This window comes from Cherax quadricarinatus, chromosome 37 (assembly GCF_038502225.1).
Source record: "Cherax quadricarinatus isolate ZL_2023a chromosome 37, ASM3850222v1, whole genome shotgun sequence".
Lineage (NCBI taxonomy): Eukaryota > Metazoa > Arthropoda > Malacostraca > Decapoda > Parastacidae > Cherax > Cherax quadricarinatus.
The window spans coordinates 11,365,484-11,386,155 of NC_091328.1; the positions used below are offsets into that span (position 1 = coordinate 11,365,484).

The 20,672-nt window shown below is 38.2% G+C and overlaps 1 protein-coding gene across 3 annotated transcripts in view; it reads right to left on the reverse strand.

Annotated features, from left to right (window-relative positions):
- Window positions 1–2,721: 2,721 nt before the first annotated feature.
- The window catches only part of stx (ubiquitin-like domain-containing protein stuxnet), a 420,592-nt gene continuing 402,641 nt past the window's right edge, over window positions 2,722–20,672 (reverse strand). For all 3 annotated transcript variants that reach the window (XM_070091884.1, XM_070091885.1, XM_053796941.2), the window contains 2 exons: window positions 14,184–14,480; window positions 2,722–11,364 (listed from right to left, as the gene is read on the reverse strand). In XM_070091884.1, coding sequence (XP_069947985.1) covers window positions 11,081–11,364; window positions 14,184–14,480 — 581 coding nt within the window. In that variant the 3' untranslated portion in view covers window positions 2,722–11,080. The remainder of the gene's footprint in view (window positions 11,365–14,183; window positions 14,481–20,672) is intronic.

The following is a 20,672-nucleotide window of genomic DNA, read 5'->3' on the forward strand; positions in this document are numbered from 1 at the left end:
ATAAGCACAAGGCCCAATCAGTTTAAAAGATTCTGCAGCCATTCATAGAAACATTTCTGAGCCTGATGTAAAAGTTCCAGGCATATCAGCGAGATACTTCGTTTATTAACATTTAGAGAACCAGAGTTAAAATTAATTTCTTGCCTTGACAGGGAGCTAGTGTATCTCATGCATTAAAGGATTAATAAGAACTCCAGGTGGGAGTGAAAATACCACTCTAGTTGCATGATTAGTGGTGGACCTACAGTTTGGGGGCCCTGAAGCTTGAACTGTTATGGGGGCCCTGTGCAACCAGCAGTGGCTGGCCTACATGATACTTTAATAATCTTTTAAGTTTCATTTTAACTATTATTTTATATTAAATTACACTACATTATTAATATTATTTAAAAAAAAAAACTTATACAGTAGTCCCAAAATTTTTAAGCGTTGTGGACTAAAGTTGCTTCTGGGGCCCCCTCTGAGATTAAGGACGTCCCCTTGAAATTTCGGCCAACTTTTTTATTTTTCAACCGATTTATTTTTGGTGTATTTTTAGAGGTGCATATGTAGAAGAATGTGACAAAGTTTCAGTATGATTGGCCAACAAACAACAGAGAAAAAACTTAGGCTTCATTAATTTCATAGTAGATTCACTCCCGTGCATGATTTAGTCTTTGAAGCATGCAACCAGGCAAACCCACAAACAAGCATTTGAGAAAATTTAGAAGAAACAAACGTGTGGCTACAGACCAATATAATCTGCAAATAGACACTTCTGCCTGCATAGATTAAAAATATGAAAATTGCTAGATTAACAATCTGATATGCCCAGTGAATGACAATGGAGAGTTCAAGCAAACACAGGCTGCAAACTGACAGTACCAACATCAAAGGAAACAAACTCTTCAGTCTGTCTTTCCCCGAGATATCCCCTTTCAGTGCAGTAGTGTCATTTGATAGATTTCTCGTTACTGTATAAGTTCCAGTTCTCTGACAAAAATAATCCCAGTGAGATTATTTACTATACAAAATCAGAGGAATGATTTAGTGAGTTCTTCTATCCCTTCAAGAACATTGTTATAGATGAGTCTGATTTTATTCAAAGGGAGGCTTTGGTATCAGCCTGTTTGTGTGCTTGTAAAACTGGTCTGGTGTTAGACACTATTTACAGAAACACGAAAACTTTAGGAAATGTAAGGGGCATACCATATTCTCAAATAACTGGAAAGAAATCAAAACTAGCTGACAAGACAAATAGTGCAAAGTGAAAAAAGTGATCCATTGCAGTAAAAGCTGGTTCTATATTCTTGCACCTATTCATCCTATATAAAATAATGCTATAATGAAATTAAGTGCTAAACCCAAGAGAGTCATACAGCACTCCTTCAGAAGAGAAATCTACACAGAGATAGTATTTGTGTATGCACACACCCAGAAAACCAAAAAAGTGCAAGGATACACGATATTATTGCAAGTTGTGTGCTATTTGCATCTGTTCATGTTTTGAGGAGTATCATACCTCGGGGCAATTGTACTATCATAACCTTTCGTTGTACATAGTGTTAGAAAAACAATAATTTATACTATTTGTAGTGAATATTGCAATTGGGGTTATGGCACACCATGCTTCTCCATGTTTTGAGTACTGAAAGACCTTTTACACCATGTTCTTATGCAAGACAAGCCACAGGGGGTGGAAATCTTTAGCTCCAGTACTTTCACACTTCTCAGTGCATCATCAGGAGCTATGCAAGGTTGCAAATGAACAGTGAAGTTTTTTTCTCAGAATAGCGCAGAATAGGCCTGTCGCCTCCTTCTGGCTGTCTTAGAAGAGCCAGGAGGTGGCGACAGGCCCACTCTGCGCTATTCTGAGAAAAAACTTTCCCTACTTCAGCTGCAACATTACATAGCTCCTGATGATGCACTGAGAAGTGTGAAAGTACTGGAGCTAAAGATTTCCACCCACCTGTGGCTTGTCTTGCATAGTTAAGATTGCCTGTCTGCGATTGTTTGCATTATGTTCTTATGATAATGTGTTTCATAGTATAAGACATTTAAAAGAATTGGAAAAACATTCATCATTTGGCAGAACGAAACTGGAAAACACAGACAAGGAGGGACCTGATGCTGGTGAAAGACTTCATGCAAGAAAGAGAGCTGGATTTATCCTTAATTTATATAGAACTACAGTGCTTCCCATTTCCTAGGTGCTGTATGATCCCTGCAGATTTAGTGCTTCCTCATTATTATACAGTAATAGCTAAAATGTTTTGATTGTGAATTATTTTCATAGGGAAAGTCCTGAACCTATGTAGGTCATACACTACCTAGGGAATAGGATGTAAGAGTTTGATCCTAGGAAAGAAAGGATAACTCCAGTTCCTTGGATCATGAGTTCTTCAGCATTAAGGCCTCTTCCCTTGAAGACCTTGCTTTATAACCATAACAGGGTCAGTGGAAGATGTTAAACCAGTAGAGGTCGTACAGCTCACAGGGAATGGGAAACAGGTTTGACCCAAGAAAGGGAAAGGTAGATCCATTTCCTTGAATCAAAAGCCTCTCATCTGCATCATAAGGTTTGTGTGTGTGGTTAATCTGACTAGGTATTGGAGTTAGCGCTTTCCCAAGCTGGAGTAATAATTTAGAAAGTTATGTAACTAATAAGGATAGGGGAGCATTTCCAGCAATCTACTAATATCTGAAATTCAGAGATTATAGGTGAAGAAATAAAATAAAATATTCAACATACTGATTTATTAACGTGAAGAACAGACATGGGAATCTACACACCTTTCAAAATACAACATAATTTCAGCCATACCACTTTGAACCAAGGAAAAAAATCTTAACGCTAATGATACAGGCAAAGTATTTGTGATGTAAATGTTTGCTGTTAGCAGTTCAATATTCTCTCACCTGTACAGGATGTGATCAACAATAACATATCTTGCAGTGTTTCAGACAAGGTCACTCTCCCATGGGTTTTTTTTTTGTATAAGATCCTGAGCCCAATACAAAGCTATGCTTGGGATTTATTTATCACCACTTACTATCTTTCCCTATTATAGCAAGAGCAGCATCTAAGGGTCTTGAAAATAAAAGTAGACAAGGTTAATATCTGAGAACATCAACCTTGTATACTTTTATGCAATGCTGGTTAATCATATATGTCATAATATGAACATCAAACTAGTAGTGCATGCAATGTATCTGGGAAACTGCCTGAAATACTACTACACTACACATTTCAGTGGCATTCAATCCCTATATACATGCTAGATGTACAATATTATTTCCAACTAAAGCCTCAAGCTCTAACAATTAATTATAGTGCTGCACCTCATTCAAATACACAGCACTCAAATCTAGTAAGATTAATATTAATATTAAAAGATGATATTCAGTAACAAAATACAAAATTATTTGACATACCCATGCCTACTGTCTAATCACAGAGACCTAGTAATGGGGCTTTAGAACAAATAATTTTTTATTTGTAGTTGCTAAATCTCACCATCGTGTTTATCAATGTACAACAAGGACGAATCAACAAGGGGAAACAACACCTGACATAAAAAGAAGGGGCTGGGAGAAAGTAGCTGACTGGTAAACCTGTTGAGGCTTTAAGTATGAAAATTGAATTGTTTTTAAGAGCTTGTCACAGCTGGCCCCATCTCTCCACAACCTCTTCAACTCTGCACACTTCAGGTGGGACTTGAAGTCGATATAAAAGAGAAAGCAATTTCTTAATGACGACGAGTGAGATTTCTGTATGATGATTGGATGACAGCGACATGGTCCTTTATGTATTTCTTTTAAATTCTGTCGTGCAGAAATATTTTATTTTGAATAAATAAGGAGGAATCCAATGCCCTCTGTCAAAACAATCTAATAGAATGCTCATGCTATGTCTGATGATTAATATACAACAGCAATAGTTACAGACAGTAAGGTTCTTCCCTGCTTAAAATGTTGAGATCCATGAGAAGTATTCTACTATACTGCTTTCATAACAGCAAAAAGCTGATTACCTGTATTTTAAGCTTGATTAATCAGCTATCCAACTTCATTATATAAATAAAATGCATTTCTGAACTACACAAGTGTTTCATCCGAGGAACGGGAAAAAAATTTGTTGGTCCTACTCTCATACCCGCATAGTGTAAACTAATAAATATGCTTGTAATATTCTACATTTTCCTGTGTTACGAACGCTTAAAAGAAAGCGGTTGAAACTATCTTGCTAAAGTTACCAAGATGGTAAGTTGCCTATGCACTGCCTTGTTATTTCCCCTATGTTGAAAAACCAACACCCAATTTTAACTTGCAAAGAGAAGCAAAACACAGGAGAATGAGCAATAAGAAGAAATCCCTGAGAAGTATTGCAAAAGTATCCTAGAAGATTGGTGCTCTTGGTTTACAGACACCAAAGGTTACTCTTTTATTTTTAATCTTCACCTAAAACATCAATACTTTATTATCTCAATGAAAATTGACCGTGGAATGTGCAAGTGTTGCTAAATATATGCTTTGACGTATAATTTCATTTGCAGTGCCATTATATAATAGCAAAGCACTGTGATAGGCCTACTGGCCCATGCTATGCACATCATGATTGAATCCATCCAAGGTTAATTTATATAACTGACCAATTTTCTTTTTTCAGGCTACCCAAACTGTAAGCCTCTGTGACACAACTCAGTAATCTATTATACTCATTGACACCTTCATTGCTGAAACAGCACTTGCCTGTATCCTTTAAATTTTACGCTCTTTCTTGTCAGATATCCTTGATACCTCATTTTTATCCCCATTGTATATATCCTGTCTACCTCTTGTATTTACCTATTTTGGTGTAGTCAATGAATTTACTTATGTCACATATTCCCTTAGCAAGATCATTAATGTTGTTCCCAAACAACAAGGGGCCAAAACTGATCATCGTGGAGCTATTCATGACTAGTTTCCGTTCTGATTTCAATCAGTTTATGCAAACCCTGTACTGCCTGCTTATCATCCATGTCTTGATCCATGAGAAAACCATTCATCCAATACCTTTTGCTACCTATTTATCATCCATATCTTGATCCATGACAGAACCATTCGTCCAGTACCCTGTGTTACCTATTTGTGGAACAGTCTTCTGTGAGGAGCTTTAATAAAAAACCTTGCAGTGCTATATAACCATTTTATGTTTAGTTGCTTATATTATCAAAATCTCTACTGAAATTCAAGTAGACAGCAACATATTCTTTACTATGGTCCACTACCTCAAATGCCTTACTAAAGCTTAATAATAATTATTTTCTTTAACACATCGGCCATTTCCCACAGAGGCAGGGTGACAAAACACTTACATCATAATATAATTAATTTAATTACAAACCCGAAAGGGTCATACAGCACTGAAGGGTGGGATGTCTGTAGGAATAGGTGTTAGTGGAGGTGGGAGAGAGCAGTAGTAAAATCTAAATCAGAGTTGGTCTCTGTTAAAAAGTCGATGAGTCTGTCAAAGGTGGGACCTTCAGCAAGGAAGGCAGTTAGTATTCTGAGGCAGCAGAGATGTCAGTAGTAGTATATCCTGCGGGCAAGTGCCAGGTGTTTATTCATGAAGTACAGTGAGCGAGTCACATGTCCAATATGTAAGCAGGAGATTGTGGTCTCCCAGACATGACAGCAGTGGGAAGATGGCTAGAGCCATTTACTTGACAGAAAGCAATTTGTTGTGGTCCAACCCAGACCAACAGAGTCGGTAGGTGTCAGGTATGAACATCCCCTTCTAATCAGTGCTGGGACTACATTATTATTATTATTATTATTATTAGTAGTAGTAGTAGTAGTAGTAGTAGAAGAGAAGTGCTAACCTCATAGGAATCATACGGGGTATGGGAAATGGTAGGCAATCAGGTTCTATCCAAGGAAAGGGAAAATCAGGTCCAATTCTAATTACATCTACTGTTGTGGAGTGTAAAATCATGGGGAGTGCTAAACCTAGAGGGATTATACAGTGCCTGTGGGGGGAATGGGCGTGGAAGGCATTCAGGCTTAATTCAGGAAATTGGAGCACAGACCCAATTCCCTAGATGTGGACTGTAATGATTGACTGGGTGGTAGTTCAATGGTAGGGCCTCCTTTTAATTTTTAACCTCTTTTAATATGGATATGTTGGTCCATAAGGTGACCTTCAATGATAGGGACCTCTCATTTTATATATATGAATTACATTAGCCATCTCCCACATGTCAGGTATGATACCTATTTGTAGTGATATTTTGAAAAGATTAGTCAGTGGCTAACTCCATCCATCTTGCATTAAGAACTTTGAAAACTGTGTCAGAATCTGGGGACTTTTTTTGTATTAATCAGTCCAGTTGTTTAAAACACGTCTTTCTTTCTTTCAACACACCGGCTGTATCCCACCGAGGTGGGGTGGCCCAAAAGGAAAAACGAAAGTTTCTCCTTTTACATTTAGTAATATATACAGGAGAAGGGGTTACTAGCCCCTTGCTCCTGGCATTTTAGTCGCCATGGAGGTAAGAGGAAATAAACAAGAACAAGAACTAGTAAGAAAATAGAAGAAAAACCCAGAGGGGTGTGTATATACTATATGCTTGTACATGTATGTGTAGTGTGACCTAAGTATAAGTAGAAGTAGCAAGACGTACCTGAAACCTTGCATGTTCATGAGACAAAAATGGACACCAGCAATCCTACCATCATGTAAAACAATTACAGGCTTTCATTTCACACTCACTTGGCAGGATGGTAGTACACCCTGGGTGGTTGCTGTCTACCAACCTACTACCAATTTAAAACACATGTATGTTATATTGAAAACCATACTTCACAGCTATACATAATTTTTCCTAGGGTTAATTATAATAATTACAAAGATTCTTGTTTTATCTTGTGAAAAAATTAACTGCATTTCTTTTCATTATCAGTATGCTGTCCAGAGTTTGTCTTAAGTGGGCCAAACATTTTTCTAATCTTTGTTCTATATACTTTGAATTTCATTGTCTCTAGGTTTTCTTATTTTTAACCCCTTTTAATATGGATATTGGTCCATAAGGTGACTGACATTCTTGATGTGCCTATAAATTCCTCCCATCCCCTCCCCCTCACAAAAATGTTTTAGTCTCCCATTCATCCATTTTGTATTCTTTTTATTTGATATTATTTTGCTATGTTCTTTGGTCAGCTTGTAAAGTATTTTTTCTGTCAAATGACAGTTCTCTTCATTACTCCACTTGACTGGTGTTCTCTCAAAGCCCACTGTAATTAGCAGGACACAAATCTGGAACCTTTCCTGCAGTATCCTTACTATAATACATCCAAACAGTGCTAAATGTAACAGATTTGTTATCACTTGTGCCAAGCTCCTCTGTGATATTAAGATAAACATAAAAACGATTAGCACATAAGGCATATATTCAGAACACTGCACAAACCAACCATGAGCAGTAACAGTATTTCAAAAATGCATCAGCATCCAATAATATAGAATATCACCACTGCTTACTGTCTGTAACTGTGGCTGTTATAATGTGTTTAACTTAACCTGATGGCATAGAATAGCTTTTAATGCTTATCACTTACCAAAGATGACACGGAGATAAAATTTTGAGCCATATGGGTACTGCAAGTGGGCCCTTGTCCTGTTTAATACAGGCAACACAATACCCATTCTGAATGGGTAATGAATGAGTCTGAACACTAAATCACTCCTATAGATTATCTCAAATTAGATGGAAACTGCAGCAAACATCCTGACTAATATAGTCAACATGAGGATGAGGCTCGCTGCTTCGTGCAACAGTAAGTCAGTCTTGAAATTCAGTTTTAAAAGACTTCAAAAACAAAAGCCACTGATCATTTACCAGTTAACAACAAAATGGTTTTCCCAATGATGTATGTAACATGTTGAATTAAAATGCCCTAATTATGCAAAATTACCCTTAAAAATCAACAAGGTAATTTACAATGACAACGTGCTAAATTAACGGTGAAAATAGAGGAATATATAGTCTTAAAACAATGAAAAATTATAATAAATTTTGTTACAACATACTGAATCGAAATAAACACTAAGCTAGTAGCCCTACATAACAATATCCTAACATTTTATTTCTTAAAACTCTTGGTAAATCTTCATAATTATAATAGAAAATCCAATGAAAAAACAAATCCTGGACTTGGGACACAATTCCAATTAACATCCAGTTCAGTAATAATTAGTAAGCAGATGAAGTTGTATGATGCGGCCCAGTTCTAGAGAGTCAAATCTGAGACATTCCACCTGAGATCCAATAATGGAAAATACACTGAATTTGGCTGACATGTTATATTTTAAAATTGCCTGCTAGAACTCAAAAAACATTTTGAATTACTAATTTTAAATTAACATTTCTAGCAAGACCCACAGCTATAAAGCAAGCGTAAAATACTTTTACATTATTAATATCTCCAAGTCTCATAGGTGACTATCTAGAACTGGAGAAGACAAACATGGAAGTCTCAACCTAGATAACATAAAACTGCCAACTCCAACAAGACACTGTTGTACCGGTATATGAATCTCCTTGGTTCAGTCCTCAACAGTGAAAATAAAAAAAAAATATAAAAAAGGAGGCTGAAAGCAAGAACATTTTGGAGTGTCCATCTATCTAATATCACAATGCAGACAACTGTCCAGTTTGATTCAGTGACCGTAACAGTAAATTCATAATATCCATCACAATGGGGGTTTAAATTTGAATAAAGCATAAGTGGAAATATAAAGTGTATAAAGAGCAATTACACCTACTGTTACAGTCACATTTTAGTCATAAACTTACATAAGACTTGAATGTGGATCAATTTTGAGTCACCCAAAACCCTCTCTCAAAATTTACATTTTTAGTATTAGATGAATCGTTATGGTGAATATTTAGAAAGCAGGCCATACCACATGTAAGTTTGTGACTATAATTAGACCTGGCTTACTCAAGTCAAGATATGAAAACTAATGCAGAATAAATATACTAGTGTTGTTTTATAATGCAGAATCTGACAAGATTGCAGAGAAATTGAATGACACCCCTACACATTTAGTGCTTCCCCTCGAGTATAATAATTACATGGAAAATCTGCAATAAAGGTTTATGTACAAAAATTGCATGTTAACCTGTTTTAGCTTTTATAGTCCAAATGTGCAATAATATTTATATTATGCTCTAATTTAATCTGCTACATATATTTAGCTGTATAGTCCTTGTGGCTTAGCGCTTCTTTTTGATTATTAATAATAATACATATATTTAAATATTCAACATTGTTTTAGGAAAAAAGGGGAGTAACAAGTTATTTAAGTAGTTTCTCTCCAAGAAAAGGAATTATTCACATAGACAACCCTCTAAAATTAGATTTTGAAAATAATCAATACAACACAAGAAAAGATCATAAAAATGAGCTCAAGAAGTTGTCATATCTTCACTTCGTAAACATAGTTGGCATGATCCGAGAATTTGCTCCCTTGTCATACACTTCCTCATTAGTCATTTTGTATTCACCAACACCACATGATCATGGACTGGCATTCTTATTTGTTAGTAAACCATCAGTATTAAGCAGACTTAGTTACTAAACAATCACATTAACAATGACTGCTTAGTGCCTTCATCTGCTACTCAAGGGCCTAAGAACAAGGGGCCTAAACTTTAACATTCACTAAATAATTTTTTTTTTATCTATGGAGATGCCTTTTGCATCTTTCAAGGCTTTTAAAGTGTTATTTACAGCATTGGTGGCGCATATAAGAAGGTAAACCCGCACTGGATACAAGTATCACGTCAACACAGACAACTTAAGCATTATCATCTCCATAGCTTGTGGCTTGGGTGATTCAAAATTTCTCAGAAGCCAAAAGTCAATCATTACACAAAAAGTGAGTTCAACCACATCTACACATAACTATGGCAATTGGATCTATGGGGCTTTAACAGCCGAGGTGACATCCTGAATTATAACAGCATATTGTATATATAATATTAGAATAAGGGTTATATGATCTGCTTGTATGAAAAGAAATAGCAATTGGTTTTATGACGAGGTAGATTCAGCCGTCCTCAGATGATGTAATACCCTCCTAATATAGCCTGAACTGTTGTCAACTTATGAATGGTGTCTTAGCAGAGTTATGCAGCCTCAAGCAAGACACCAAACTGAAGACTATGGGGTCTAGAATTGACCGAATCAAATATTGTGTAACCTGAGAACTCAAATATATGTGCCTGTTGCAGATTCTGGGGTTCATTGTCCCCATGGCCCAGTCCCAGACCAGACCCCTGGTTGACAGCCTGATCACTTGGACTGTTGGTTATAGGAAAACTGTCAGTATTACTATAGATATAATGATGCTGGGGACTTTTAGCACCACAGCCTGGCTAATCAGGAGCTGACTTGAGCTTCAAGGAAAGACAAAAACTGATTCTCATTTCAAGACCCTAGAAATACTTGAGACTTACAAGGCCACCTGATACATATCCTGAATTCCATACTGTAATTCTGTGTACTGTGTCCCTGCTAAGCCACAAGCATTTTTTCCCAGGGTAAGCCTCACGGGTGGTCTACTGTTGAGAAAACAAACTTATTGAACAGATGCAATACAAACTGCTCATTTTCATTTCTAAATCTGTTTCCAACAAGTCGTTGCTTTAATCAACTGTAAGAAACTTTCAGAACATCGAAGGTTATTAACAGAGTCTGTTTCAACTACATGTGTACTCATGTATATTCTTCATAAGCAAGTTGGCTTGTTACACCTGTCATCTTTTCCAACTGTGGAAGCACATCATCAATCAATGCTCTATGTTGCAAATTACTTGCAACACTTTCAACCCTAAATCACAGACAAAACACTTTGCATTCCCCCTTTTTAACTGCCAGATGGCAAGCCTTACAGTAATAAGACTTCTATTACCTTGGCTAAATGAGTAACCTTGGGTTACAGGCAATTGTGCAAAGGTAAACTCATTATTTACCACTATAACGCGGTGAGTTTAACATGGCAAATTCTTCCTACGCACCACCCTAACATCCTTCTAGTGTTAGCCCACCATTAAGCCACAACAGTCTCTGAGTTGAGCTCACACAGGGTAGCAGGGTCAGTACCATCAGCTTTACTACCATCAACCTCCATAGCTTGAGCAGTACTTGCTGATGCTGTGCTGCTAGCAGTGACAACTGTAGGAACACTGGTATCAGTGGCCCACGATGCTGAAGTGTGTGGGTATGGGCGGGTGCGGGCATCACGGCGGGCCTTACGGCGAGCACGTCTCTGCTCCATAATTAATCGCAGTTGTTCCACTTTAGTGCGCATTGCTTGGTTTTCATCTCCAGAATCTGCAAATATTATACAATGACATATATGTAATTTGCAGAGGGAAGTATTGTATGTTACAGCAAGTAAACAAAAATTGTGAATATAATTTAAAATTCAAGAGAATCATGACATCACTGCCCTCAAGGGAGGGGTTCCTTGAAGCAGGTGAAAGATGCTTTATCAAAGGAAATGGAGCTACCCTTCATTTTCTGGATCAAACCTAATTACCTCCCATTAACCAGGTGATGTATAACCCTTATAGATTTAGTGCTTCCCAACAATTGTCATAATATCAATTTCAAAGACTAAATATTTTCAGGGTACAGTTCTTCACACACCAGGGCCTAAATTACACCAGCCCACATTACAGTCAGTACTGGGGCAGACTGGGAATTCATAGACCAAGAAGCTTAAATTGCACCCAGACTGAAAATTTTGCACCCTAAGTTTTCCATCAAATTTCGTACTTTTGGTGTCATTACCTTCAGAAAAAGATTCTCTTACCATTTCAGAATAATTAAAAAAAAAAAAATGACACTGGGAGCATTTTTATGGGGGGGGGGGGGGTTGTGGATAGTGAAAGGGTTAACAGTGGAAGGCAGTTACAGTGAGATATGAAAGAAAACACTAATGAACCATAGTAGTAAAATATAAAAATAACTTGCATGGTGACTGCTGGCATTTACATGGGGGAGAGGAAGGCAATTCTATCATTGTATTTTTTTTTACAGGGTGGTTCTGCAAGCCAGAACCTCCACTGTTTAAATCATTATATAAGTAACACTCATCAAGAGTATTTTTCACATTTCTCCCTTTCTGACAAACACAATATTCACTGCCACCATTATTTGCATTCAGAATGCAAATAATACCCACCTAACTGATTTGATATTAACCTTTTTACTGTCTCATACTTTGATCTATGTTACTGATGCCAGCAGCAATCATGCAGATCTACATTTTAAAGTACATCTCCCTCAAATATGCTGTGAGCAGTAAATTTTGGTTTAGACTTGAGAGAATGGGTCTGTGTTGTGAGTGTGCATGGTATAAAAAAGAAACTATCCCATGCAGTGCATGATGGGAAAAGCAAACCTCTGACCTTGTTTGATTTAAAATAGAAACCTTTTAAATTTGATAACAAAAAAAGGCAACACCGTGACTGGAACCATACACAAATAACCCGCACATAGAAGAGAGGAGCTTACAACGACGTTTCGGTCTGACTTGGACCAGTGTGATTTTATAAATGGTCCAAGTCGGACCAAAATGTCGTCGTAAGCTCCTCTCTTGTATGTGCGGGTTATTTGTGTATTTAAATTTGATTTTTTTAAGTTCGTGTAAAGCTGGCCAATTTATCGACTTCTGTGCACTTTATAGGGTAGTTCTTATAGCTGAATGGGCAGTTTCGATAGAACAGAAGCATACTAGTGAAATAGCTAAGATTTGGTTGAATTAAGCACTAGAATTGGCTTAACCTTCAGGGTCCAGAGGCCAAATTTTAAAGTGCACACCAGGGTCCAAGAATTTTCAAAGAATAATTTTGTTATTTTTTCTTATGAAATGGTAGAGAACCTTTTTTTTTTAGGTAATAAAATGAAAAGTACGAAATTTGATGGAAAATTAACGAAATTGTGCTAGCAAATTTTGATGTGGCGGCGATATTTACGCATCAGCAATTTTGCCGACTTTGACTCCCATTTTAGGGCAATTACAGTATTCCAGTCAACCAAATTCTTAGCTACTTCACTAGTATTACTTCTATTCTATCGATTGAGCACAAGAAATCGCCAAGTCAACTGTTTCAACAACAAAATAAAGTGACCGGAATTGGTAATTTGGCCAATTTAATGCAAAGTTCAAAATATTCCAATTTAAAAATAGGGTCCAGGATAAACAATGCAGGCATTTCTGGCACTAAACTAACATTTCCTCTGTTCATTAGTTACGTTTTCAGGATTTACAAATAAATTCCATTTTGATTTTTTATTCACATAATGAATTTTTATTCAAACCAAAAAATAGAAGATTTACTGTTATGCAATACTGTAATAATGGTATAAATAATATCACCACATTTGTGAATGTATATTAGACCCACCAACTGTCATGTATTAGACTTGTGAGGTCATTTGTTTACTCTTGAACATCGGCAAAAATTTAACATTTCTGCTACTTTTAGCTCAGTTTCAAGCCATTTCCAGTACTTAACCAAACCAATCAAAATCATCTCTATTTCTGTAGTATATCTTCCATTCTATCAAATGAGACCAAGAAATTGCAAATACAACTATAAAAAATGTACGAAAAAACACTGCAAGTCGCTGTTTTAATCGAAAATTACGGTCTCAGTTTTTTCTCTCATGCACTGTGTGCTGCAGGAGTTGTTTTATGTGGTGCACACATACCACATAGATGTATTCTCTCATATCTAGGCCCAAATTTACTGCTCACAGCTTATCAGAGTGAGCTGAGCTCATGGCGTAGATCTACGGTTTGGATCCTGAACGTAAAGCCATAGATCTACGGCACAGACCCTGAAAGGGTTAAAATAGGACTCAAAGTGGACAAACTTGCCAATGCGTAAATTGTGCTCAGACTGCCAACTTTGCACCCTAAATTTTCTATTTTGTATTTATGGTGTCATTACTTCCAGAAAAGGATTCTCTACCATTTCAGAAAAAATAAATTTAAGTTCCCGAAATTGTCAGCAGTTCTTAATTTTGGTGCTTCGAAGAGTGAAGGGGTTAATAAGTCTGGTCAAAGACTGAACTATAGGGGAAACCCAGCAGAACAACTTTCAATGTAGTGTATTCCACACAGTGTACAGGTTATTTACCTTGTTCGGTAGTTTGTGCATTATCAGCAGACTTCCCACCATTAAGATGTGTAGTAGAATCTTGGACCTTCACTTCACTAGTGGAGGCACCACCAGTTTGATGCCCAACCCGCTTGGCAATTCCACCAATGTTTTTACTTCGGCTGGTGGTGGGTGTCGAGGTACTTAGAGAAATGTTGGTTGAATGTCGACGATACTGGGGAGTGGCACATAGAAGGTCATTGAGGATATGGATAATGGTAGATATATCCCGCTTTGGACGTCCCTGCCTGTCCTGCAGTGCTGGGTTCAGAGTACCTATAAAAAATCAAAACAAATTAGGAAAAATAAACTCAAATGATGTTATGCGGTAGTTAATATAATAGATTCTTCAGGGGTTAAAAATTATTGTAAAATGTAATCATTAACATATTGTAATATTGTTAACAGCCATTAAAGGCAACTTATGTTATTTGCAGTCATAACCAAAGTGTTGTAACTAGACTACATGAGCTATGTAGGCCTGCAGGCCATGAGCAGCAACAGCCTGGTTGATTAGGCAGCCAACAGAGAAGTCTAGACTCCAGGCAGGGCCATGAGAACAGAAATGCTCTCAAAACCAATCACAGGTAGGTTTTATAATGGCAAACGTGCTATGGGACATTTTCAGTTGAGAGCAGAGCAAGGTGATAAAGAATTACAGTACTGTACTTAAAAAATAAACATAGAGAATAATACATGATGTGCCCACAACATAATACCCAAGTATTATATTGTAGTAGTAGCAGTCCTCAAAAACTAAACATGTCGCATAATTAATGTGTAGTATTATTTTGGTTAAATAACAATGCAACTTAAATTTTCTAGAATAAAATAATTTTTTTACAAAATCCAAAAACATAGGACACCAGTAGTACTAGAAATTCACAAAAAAAACATTTTTGCCCTCTATTTCATGTTATTTGTATGATGTAACATGTTAAAATGTAGTATCAAAAGGTTCTTCAATCCAGTGGTTCCTAACCTTTTTCGTCCTATGACCCCCCCCCATCCCGAGACTTCAGGGTATTACCATGACTCCTATAATAAATTTTGAAATGGTGAACCTTGTGAAAGGGTAAGATAAAACAAAATGATAGGAAGACTATGGTTTATGAATATGCCACATAAAAAAAAAAAACTTGAAAAATTCCACATAGCCTCTACAAATGCCAGAACATTGCAAATTCCACAGAACTACTGATCATACAAAACCTACTTCTCATTCACTCAGTGGGAGGGTTGAAATTGTTTTGCAGCCATAAGTCTATCAAAGCAAGGAGCAGTGCTCAACAGGCAACACCTCATGTCAGCATCAATCACAAGCCTATTGCGTGCCTTCATTTTCAGTGTTACCATTGAACATTAAAATGGTATAAAATACCGACAGGTTGTTAGGTAAGACACATATGCAACAGTTAGGTATCTTTATTTCGAAACGTTTCGCCTACACAGTAGGCTTCTTCAGTCGAGTACAGAAAAGTTGATAGAAGCAGAAGAGACTTAAAGATGATGTAATCAGTCCATCACCCTTAAAGTTTTGAGGTGGTCAGTCCCTCAGTCTAGAGAAGAGCATTGTTTCATAGTCTGAAACAATATGGAGTTGAAGTGACAGGATGGAGCCTTATATAGCGCCATGAGGCAAGACGTAGGTCACTAGTAGAACGCAGATGTTGGGAGGTCAGGTCCCTCTCAAATCCAGCCGTTCTCACTAGTAGAGGTTGTCGAAGTTGAATGCAGGTCTGTACCAAGACTCCAACCTTGCAGTGATAGGCTGATGGGGACTGGATCAGCATGGTCTGTGCACGCATTGAAAGAATAGGACAGTCATCCTGCACTTTTGTCCAAAATGTCGGGAGCTCTTGTTCAGTAAAGTCGACTTTCAACTGAGAGTCCTCATGAATTTAAGAAATTCTACCTTAGCAGCAACATCAGTATCACTGATGGCACTGTCCTTGACTGAAAAGAGTCTGTAGATCTACGCATCAGTACAGCAGTCATCCAGTCCTGGAAAGTAACTTTCGATGATGTTATTCACTGCCAAAAGATGAGCTGAGATCTCCTCATGGAAACTGCATTCAGCATCTGGCATAGAATCCAGGAGAGTCGTCATCTGAGAGAAGAAAGTTGCATCACCGTCCTCAACTCTTTTCTGGTAAAGTTGAATCTTTCACATGAATGATGCCACTTTGCCACAAGCTGTGTGCAGCATTGTAAGGTTTTCTAGGAGTGAAATATTCAGGGAATTTACTTCTGAGAAGAAATCGGCCAAGTAGGCAACCTTTGTTACAAAACGGTTATCCTGCATCTTTTCGTGAAGGAGATTCTCCTTCGCTGTATGACCTTGTTCCAACAGCATTGTTATTTCCTTTTGAAGTTGTAGCATGCAATTTAGAATCTTGTCACGTGAGAGCCAACATATGTCTGTGTGAAATAGGAGAGAAGTCAGCATCCATTTCTTCACAGAGCACTTTAAAAACCCTTGAAGTCATTGCGCTCCCTCGGATATGGTTCACAATATTTACAACACCTGTGAGCACTTCTTGAAGTCTAGGTGGGAGAGTCTTCATCACCAAAGCATGCCAATGAATCACACAGTGAGTGAAGGAGATATGCGGAGTGACGTTCTTCACTAAGGCTTTGAAGCCAGATTTGCAACCGGTCAAAAAAGGAGCCCCATCTGTACACACTTTGACAAGTGCTTCCCAGCCTAGGATTTTGAAAATATCTTCTCCACAAGTGATTGTGGCCACTGGTTCAGAGAAGAAGTACTCCTCCTTCATAACTTCCCTGTTAAGGCAATGAACATAAAGAAGAAGTTGGGAACATGAAGCAACATCTGTTGACTCGTCCAGTTGCAATGAATATCCTCATTCATGTCCAAGATCTGACTTCTGACTGTATAGTTCGAAAGGGAAATTGCCCTTGACTTGTTTGCCTGCTGTTCTCCAAGAACCACCTTTGTTGCTTCCAGAATGCAAGGCTTAATCAGGTCTGCCAATGGTATGAGGCTTCTTGATCTGCATAATTTTCAGAGCAATTCTGTGTGAAGTCTCCAATGCTGCTCCATTCTAATGAGCGAAGCGACCAGTGGAATCGATACGACTGGCCTTCAGAGAAGCTTCTTTTCGCTTGGCAGACATAGTGCAAACAGGAAACTGCCTTGGAAGTCACGAAGCAAGAGCGACATACGGACATCCCCCACTGTAAATATGAACTGAGTAACTGGTTGTGGTTGATGTGTTTACTGTAGCTGACCACTGCATGTGTAATCAGTGTTCAAATGCAGTGGAACCTCAAGTTTTGAACGCATTGACTATCAAACGCTTCGAGTTTCAACCGCTTTTTTCACACCAATTTTGTCCCGAGTATCGAACATGCCCTGTGTTTTGAACCACGTACCAGACCTGTCTGCCTGCCCGTGCAGGCATCGTGAGTCAGTCTAGCTTTGCTTATCCTTGAGTGAACGTTACCCTGCATGCTCATCCAAACATTTCACAATAAATTCATTGTGTTTAGTGCTTGTTTATTTATTACAACTGTGAAATAAGCCACCATGGGCCCAAAGAAACTTCCTAGTGGCATCCCTTTGGTAAAGAAAGTGAGAAACACCATAGAAGTGAAGAAAGAAATTGTCCAAAAATAGGAGGCAGTGTGCCGCAGTGGTTGAGGCAGTGGTGGAGGCAGTGATTGAGGCAATAATAAGTCCTCCCGCTCTCCTCCTCCCTATCTTCCAGATGCCAACAAGAGTCTTCAATAAAGGTACGTAAATGTGATTTTAAATGTTTATTTAAATGTTTATTTATCTATTTTGTTACTCATTTAATCCTTTGACTGTTTCAGTCGTATATATACGTCTTACGAGGTACTGTGTTTGACGTATATATACTCATAAATTCTAGGGGCTTCAAATCAAGCAGGAGAAAGCTGGTAGGCCCACATGTGAGAGAATGAGTCTGTGTGGTCAGTGTGCACTGTATTAAAAAAATCCTGGAGCACGCAGTGCATAATGAGAAAAAAAAAAACTCCAACTTTTTTTTTTTTTTTAAATTAAAATGCTGACTTTGTGGTCTATTTTTGTATAGTATTTATGGTTGTATTCTCATTTTCTTGGTCTCATTTGATAGAATGGAAAACATATTATAGAAATAGAGGTGATTTTGATTGGTTTTACTAGAAATGTGGGAGAGGAAGGCATCTACAGAGACGAAGCCAGGAGCACAAAAATAGTGTTAGGCTTGCCGACACTAACAATGCTCTTTTCTGTCACGTCAGAGATCATAGCCATCCTAATGACTGGTCTTCTGCTAAAACTGTCTTCCCTACTTCCAACTCGAACAGTCGCCGTCTAGTTGAATCCTCTCTAATACACAACTTTCCTTGTATGAACCTTAGCCCTGGCTTCATCTCTGTAGATGCCTTCCTCTCCCACTACATTGTAAAATGCTCCAAACTTCAGAACACCCGTGACTTAACCTGACTCCTCATTTTTTCTTTTTTCTTTTTCTTTTTTTTCTTCTTCTCCCTCTTCCCCTTTCCTCTTTCCTTTTCTCCTCTGGGTTGTCTTTCTCTCTTCTGTCTCGTGTTTCTGTTCCTTCTTCATTTATTTCCCACTTCCCCTTTCACGCACCTCTGTGCGCTTGCTCTCCCTCAGTGGGCACCTAGCTCTCTTGCAGTGCTCCCCTTCCTTTGTTTTTGACTGGCTCGTCCTCCTTATTTCCCACTTCTACCACTACCACTACCTCTTCTACTACTACTACTACAACTACTGATGAAATTAAGACACATGTGCGGCGTCTGGTTGTCTTTGTTGTGGACGTTTCGCCATCCAGTGGCTGGCTGGATGGCGAAACGTCTACGATAGGGATGCCCAGGTGTTGCGCATGTGTCTTAATTTCATCTTGTCGGTATTATATACCATTCTTGTACTACTACTACTACCACCACCTCTTCCTGCCTATATATAGCCGTCCTGCTCCACTTCTGGTTAGTGTGACTTTGTCAATGGTCCAAGTCGGACCGAAACGTCGTCGTAAGCTTCTCTCTTTTATGTGCGGGTTATTTGTGTATCCTGGAATGGATTAAGTTCGAAACTCGGTATACCACTGTATATGAGAATAAATTGTGTATATTCTCCCGAACCCTTTGTAACCCCCTGAGAAACCCCCCAAAAAACAGTATGAGTCAGTGTTCAGCAACCCACTAAATGACAGCAAGGTAGAAAATGCAGAAACATTTTTCACTCCTGCAGATGGCTGTGCAGACCAACTAACTGACATTAGTACAAATCTCATAGATTTCAAAAAAGAAATGGATAACATGCCCACTCACTCAGCACCTGGACCAGATTTATAGGATGCGATATTAATGAAGAAGTGCAAAGTACCACTAGCACGAGCCCTCAGTATTCTTTGGAGAAAGAGCTTAGATCTAGGTGAAATACCAGAGGCCTTAAAGAGTGCAGACATAGCCCCTTTGCATTAGGGAGGTAGTAGAGCACTAGCTAAAAATTAGACCCGTAGCCCTAACTTCTTACATCGTAAAAATCTTCGAAAGAGTGATGATACGGCAGATTACAAATTTCATGTAGCAGCACAACCAGCATAACCCGAATCAGCATGGTTTTAGAGAAGGATGATCATGCCAGTCACAGCTGCTGAACCATTATGACAGAATTACGTAGCCGTTGGAAGATGACCAGGAGTGATAGAGCAGAAAATGAAGGCCATGGGCATTACGGGGAAGGTAGGCAGATAGATTTTCAGATTCCTAACACACACAATACAAAAAGTAGTAGTAAACAGAGTAAGATCCAGCATCAGTGAGGTAAAAAGCTCAGTGCCTCAAGGCACTCTCCTGGCACCTCTGCTGTTTCTCATCCTCACAGCAGACATAGATAAAAACACCCATCACACTTTTATATCATCATTTACAGATGACACTAAAATAAGCATGAAAGTCACTATGGTAGAGGACATGAAAAATTACAGAAGACATAAGTAGGGTTTTCCAGTGGGCAGTGGAGAACAACATGGTGTTCAATGGTGATAAGCTGCTTAGGTATGAAAAGAATGAAGAGCTCAAAAGGAACGCTATATACAAAACTCGAGAGGGTCACCAAATAGAACAACAGGAACACATAAAAGACCTGGGAATAATTATGTCAGCTAACCTTATAAAGACCATCGCTGTATAATCCGCCGGGTTTAGCGCTTCCCCTTTGATTATAATAATAATAATAATTTAAAGACCATAACAAGACAAAGATCACGACAGCCAGGAAGGTGACAGGGTGGGTATTGAGAACTTTCAAAACAAGGGAAATAATGCCGATGGTGACACACTTCAAATCGCTAGTGCTCCCTCATTTAGAATACACTGCTCAGTGCTGATGGCCCCATTCAAAGCAGGAGAAATATCAGAGCTGGAAAAAATAACTATCATTTATGGCTCACACTGAGCCACTAAAGC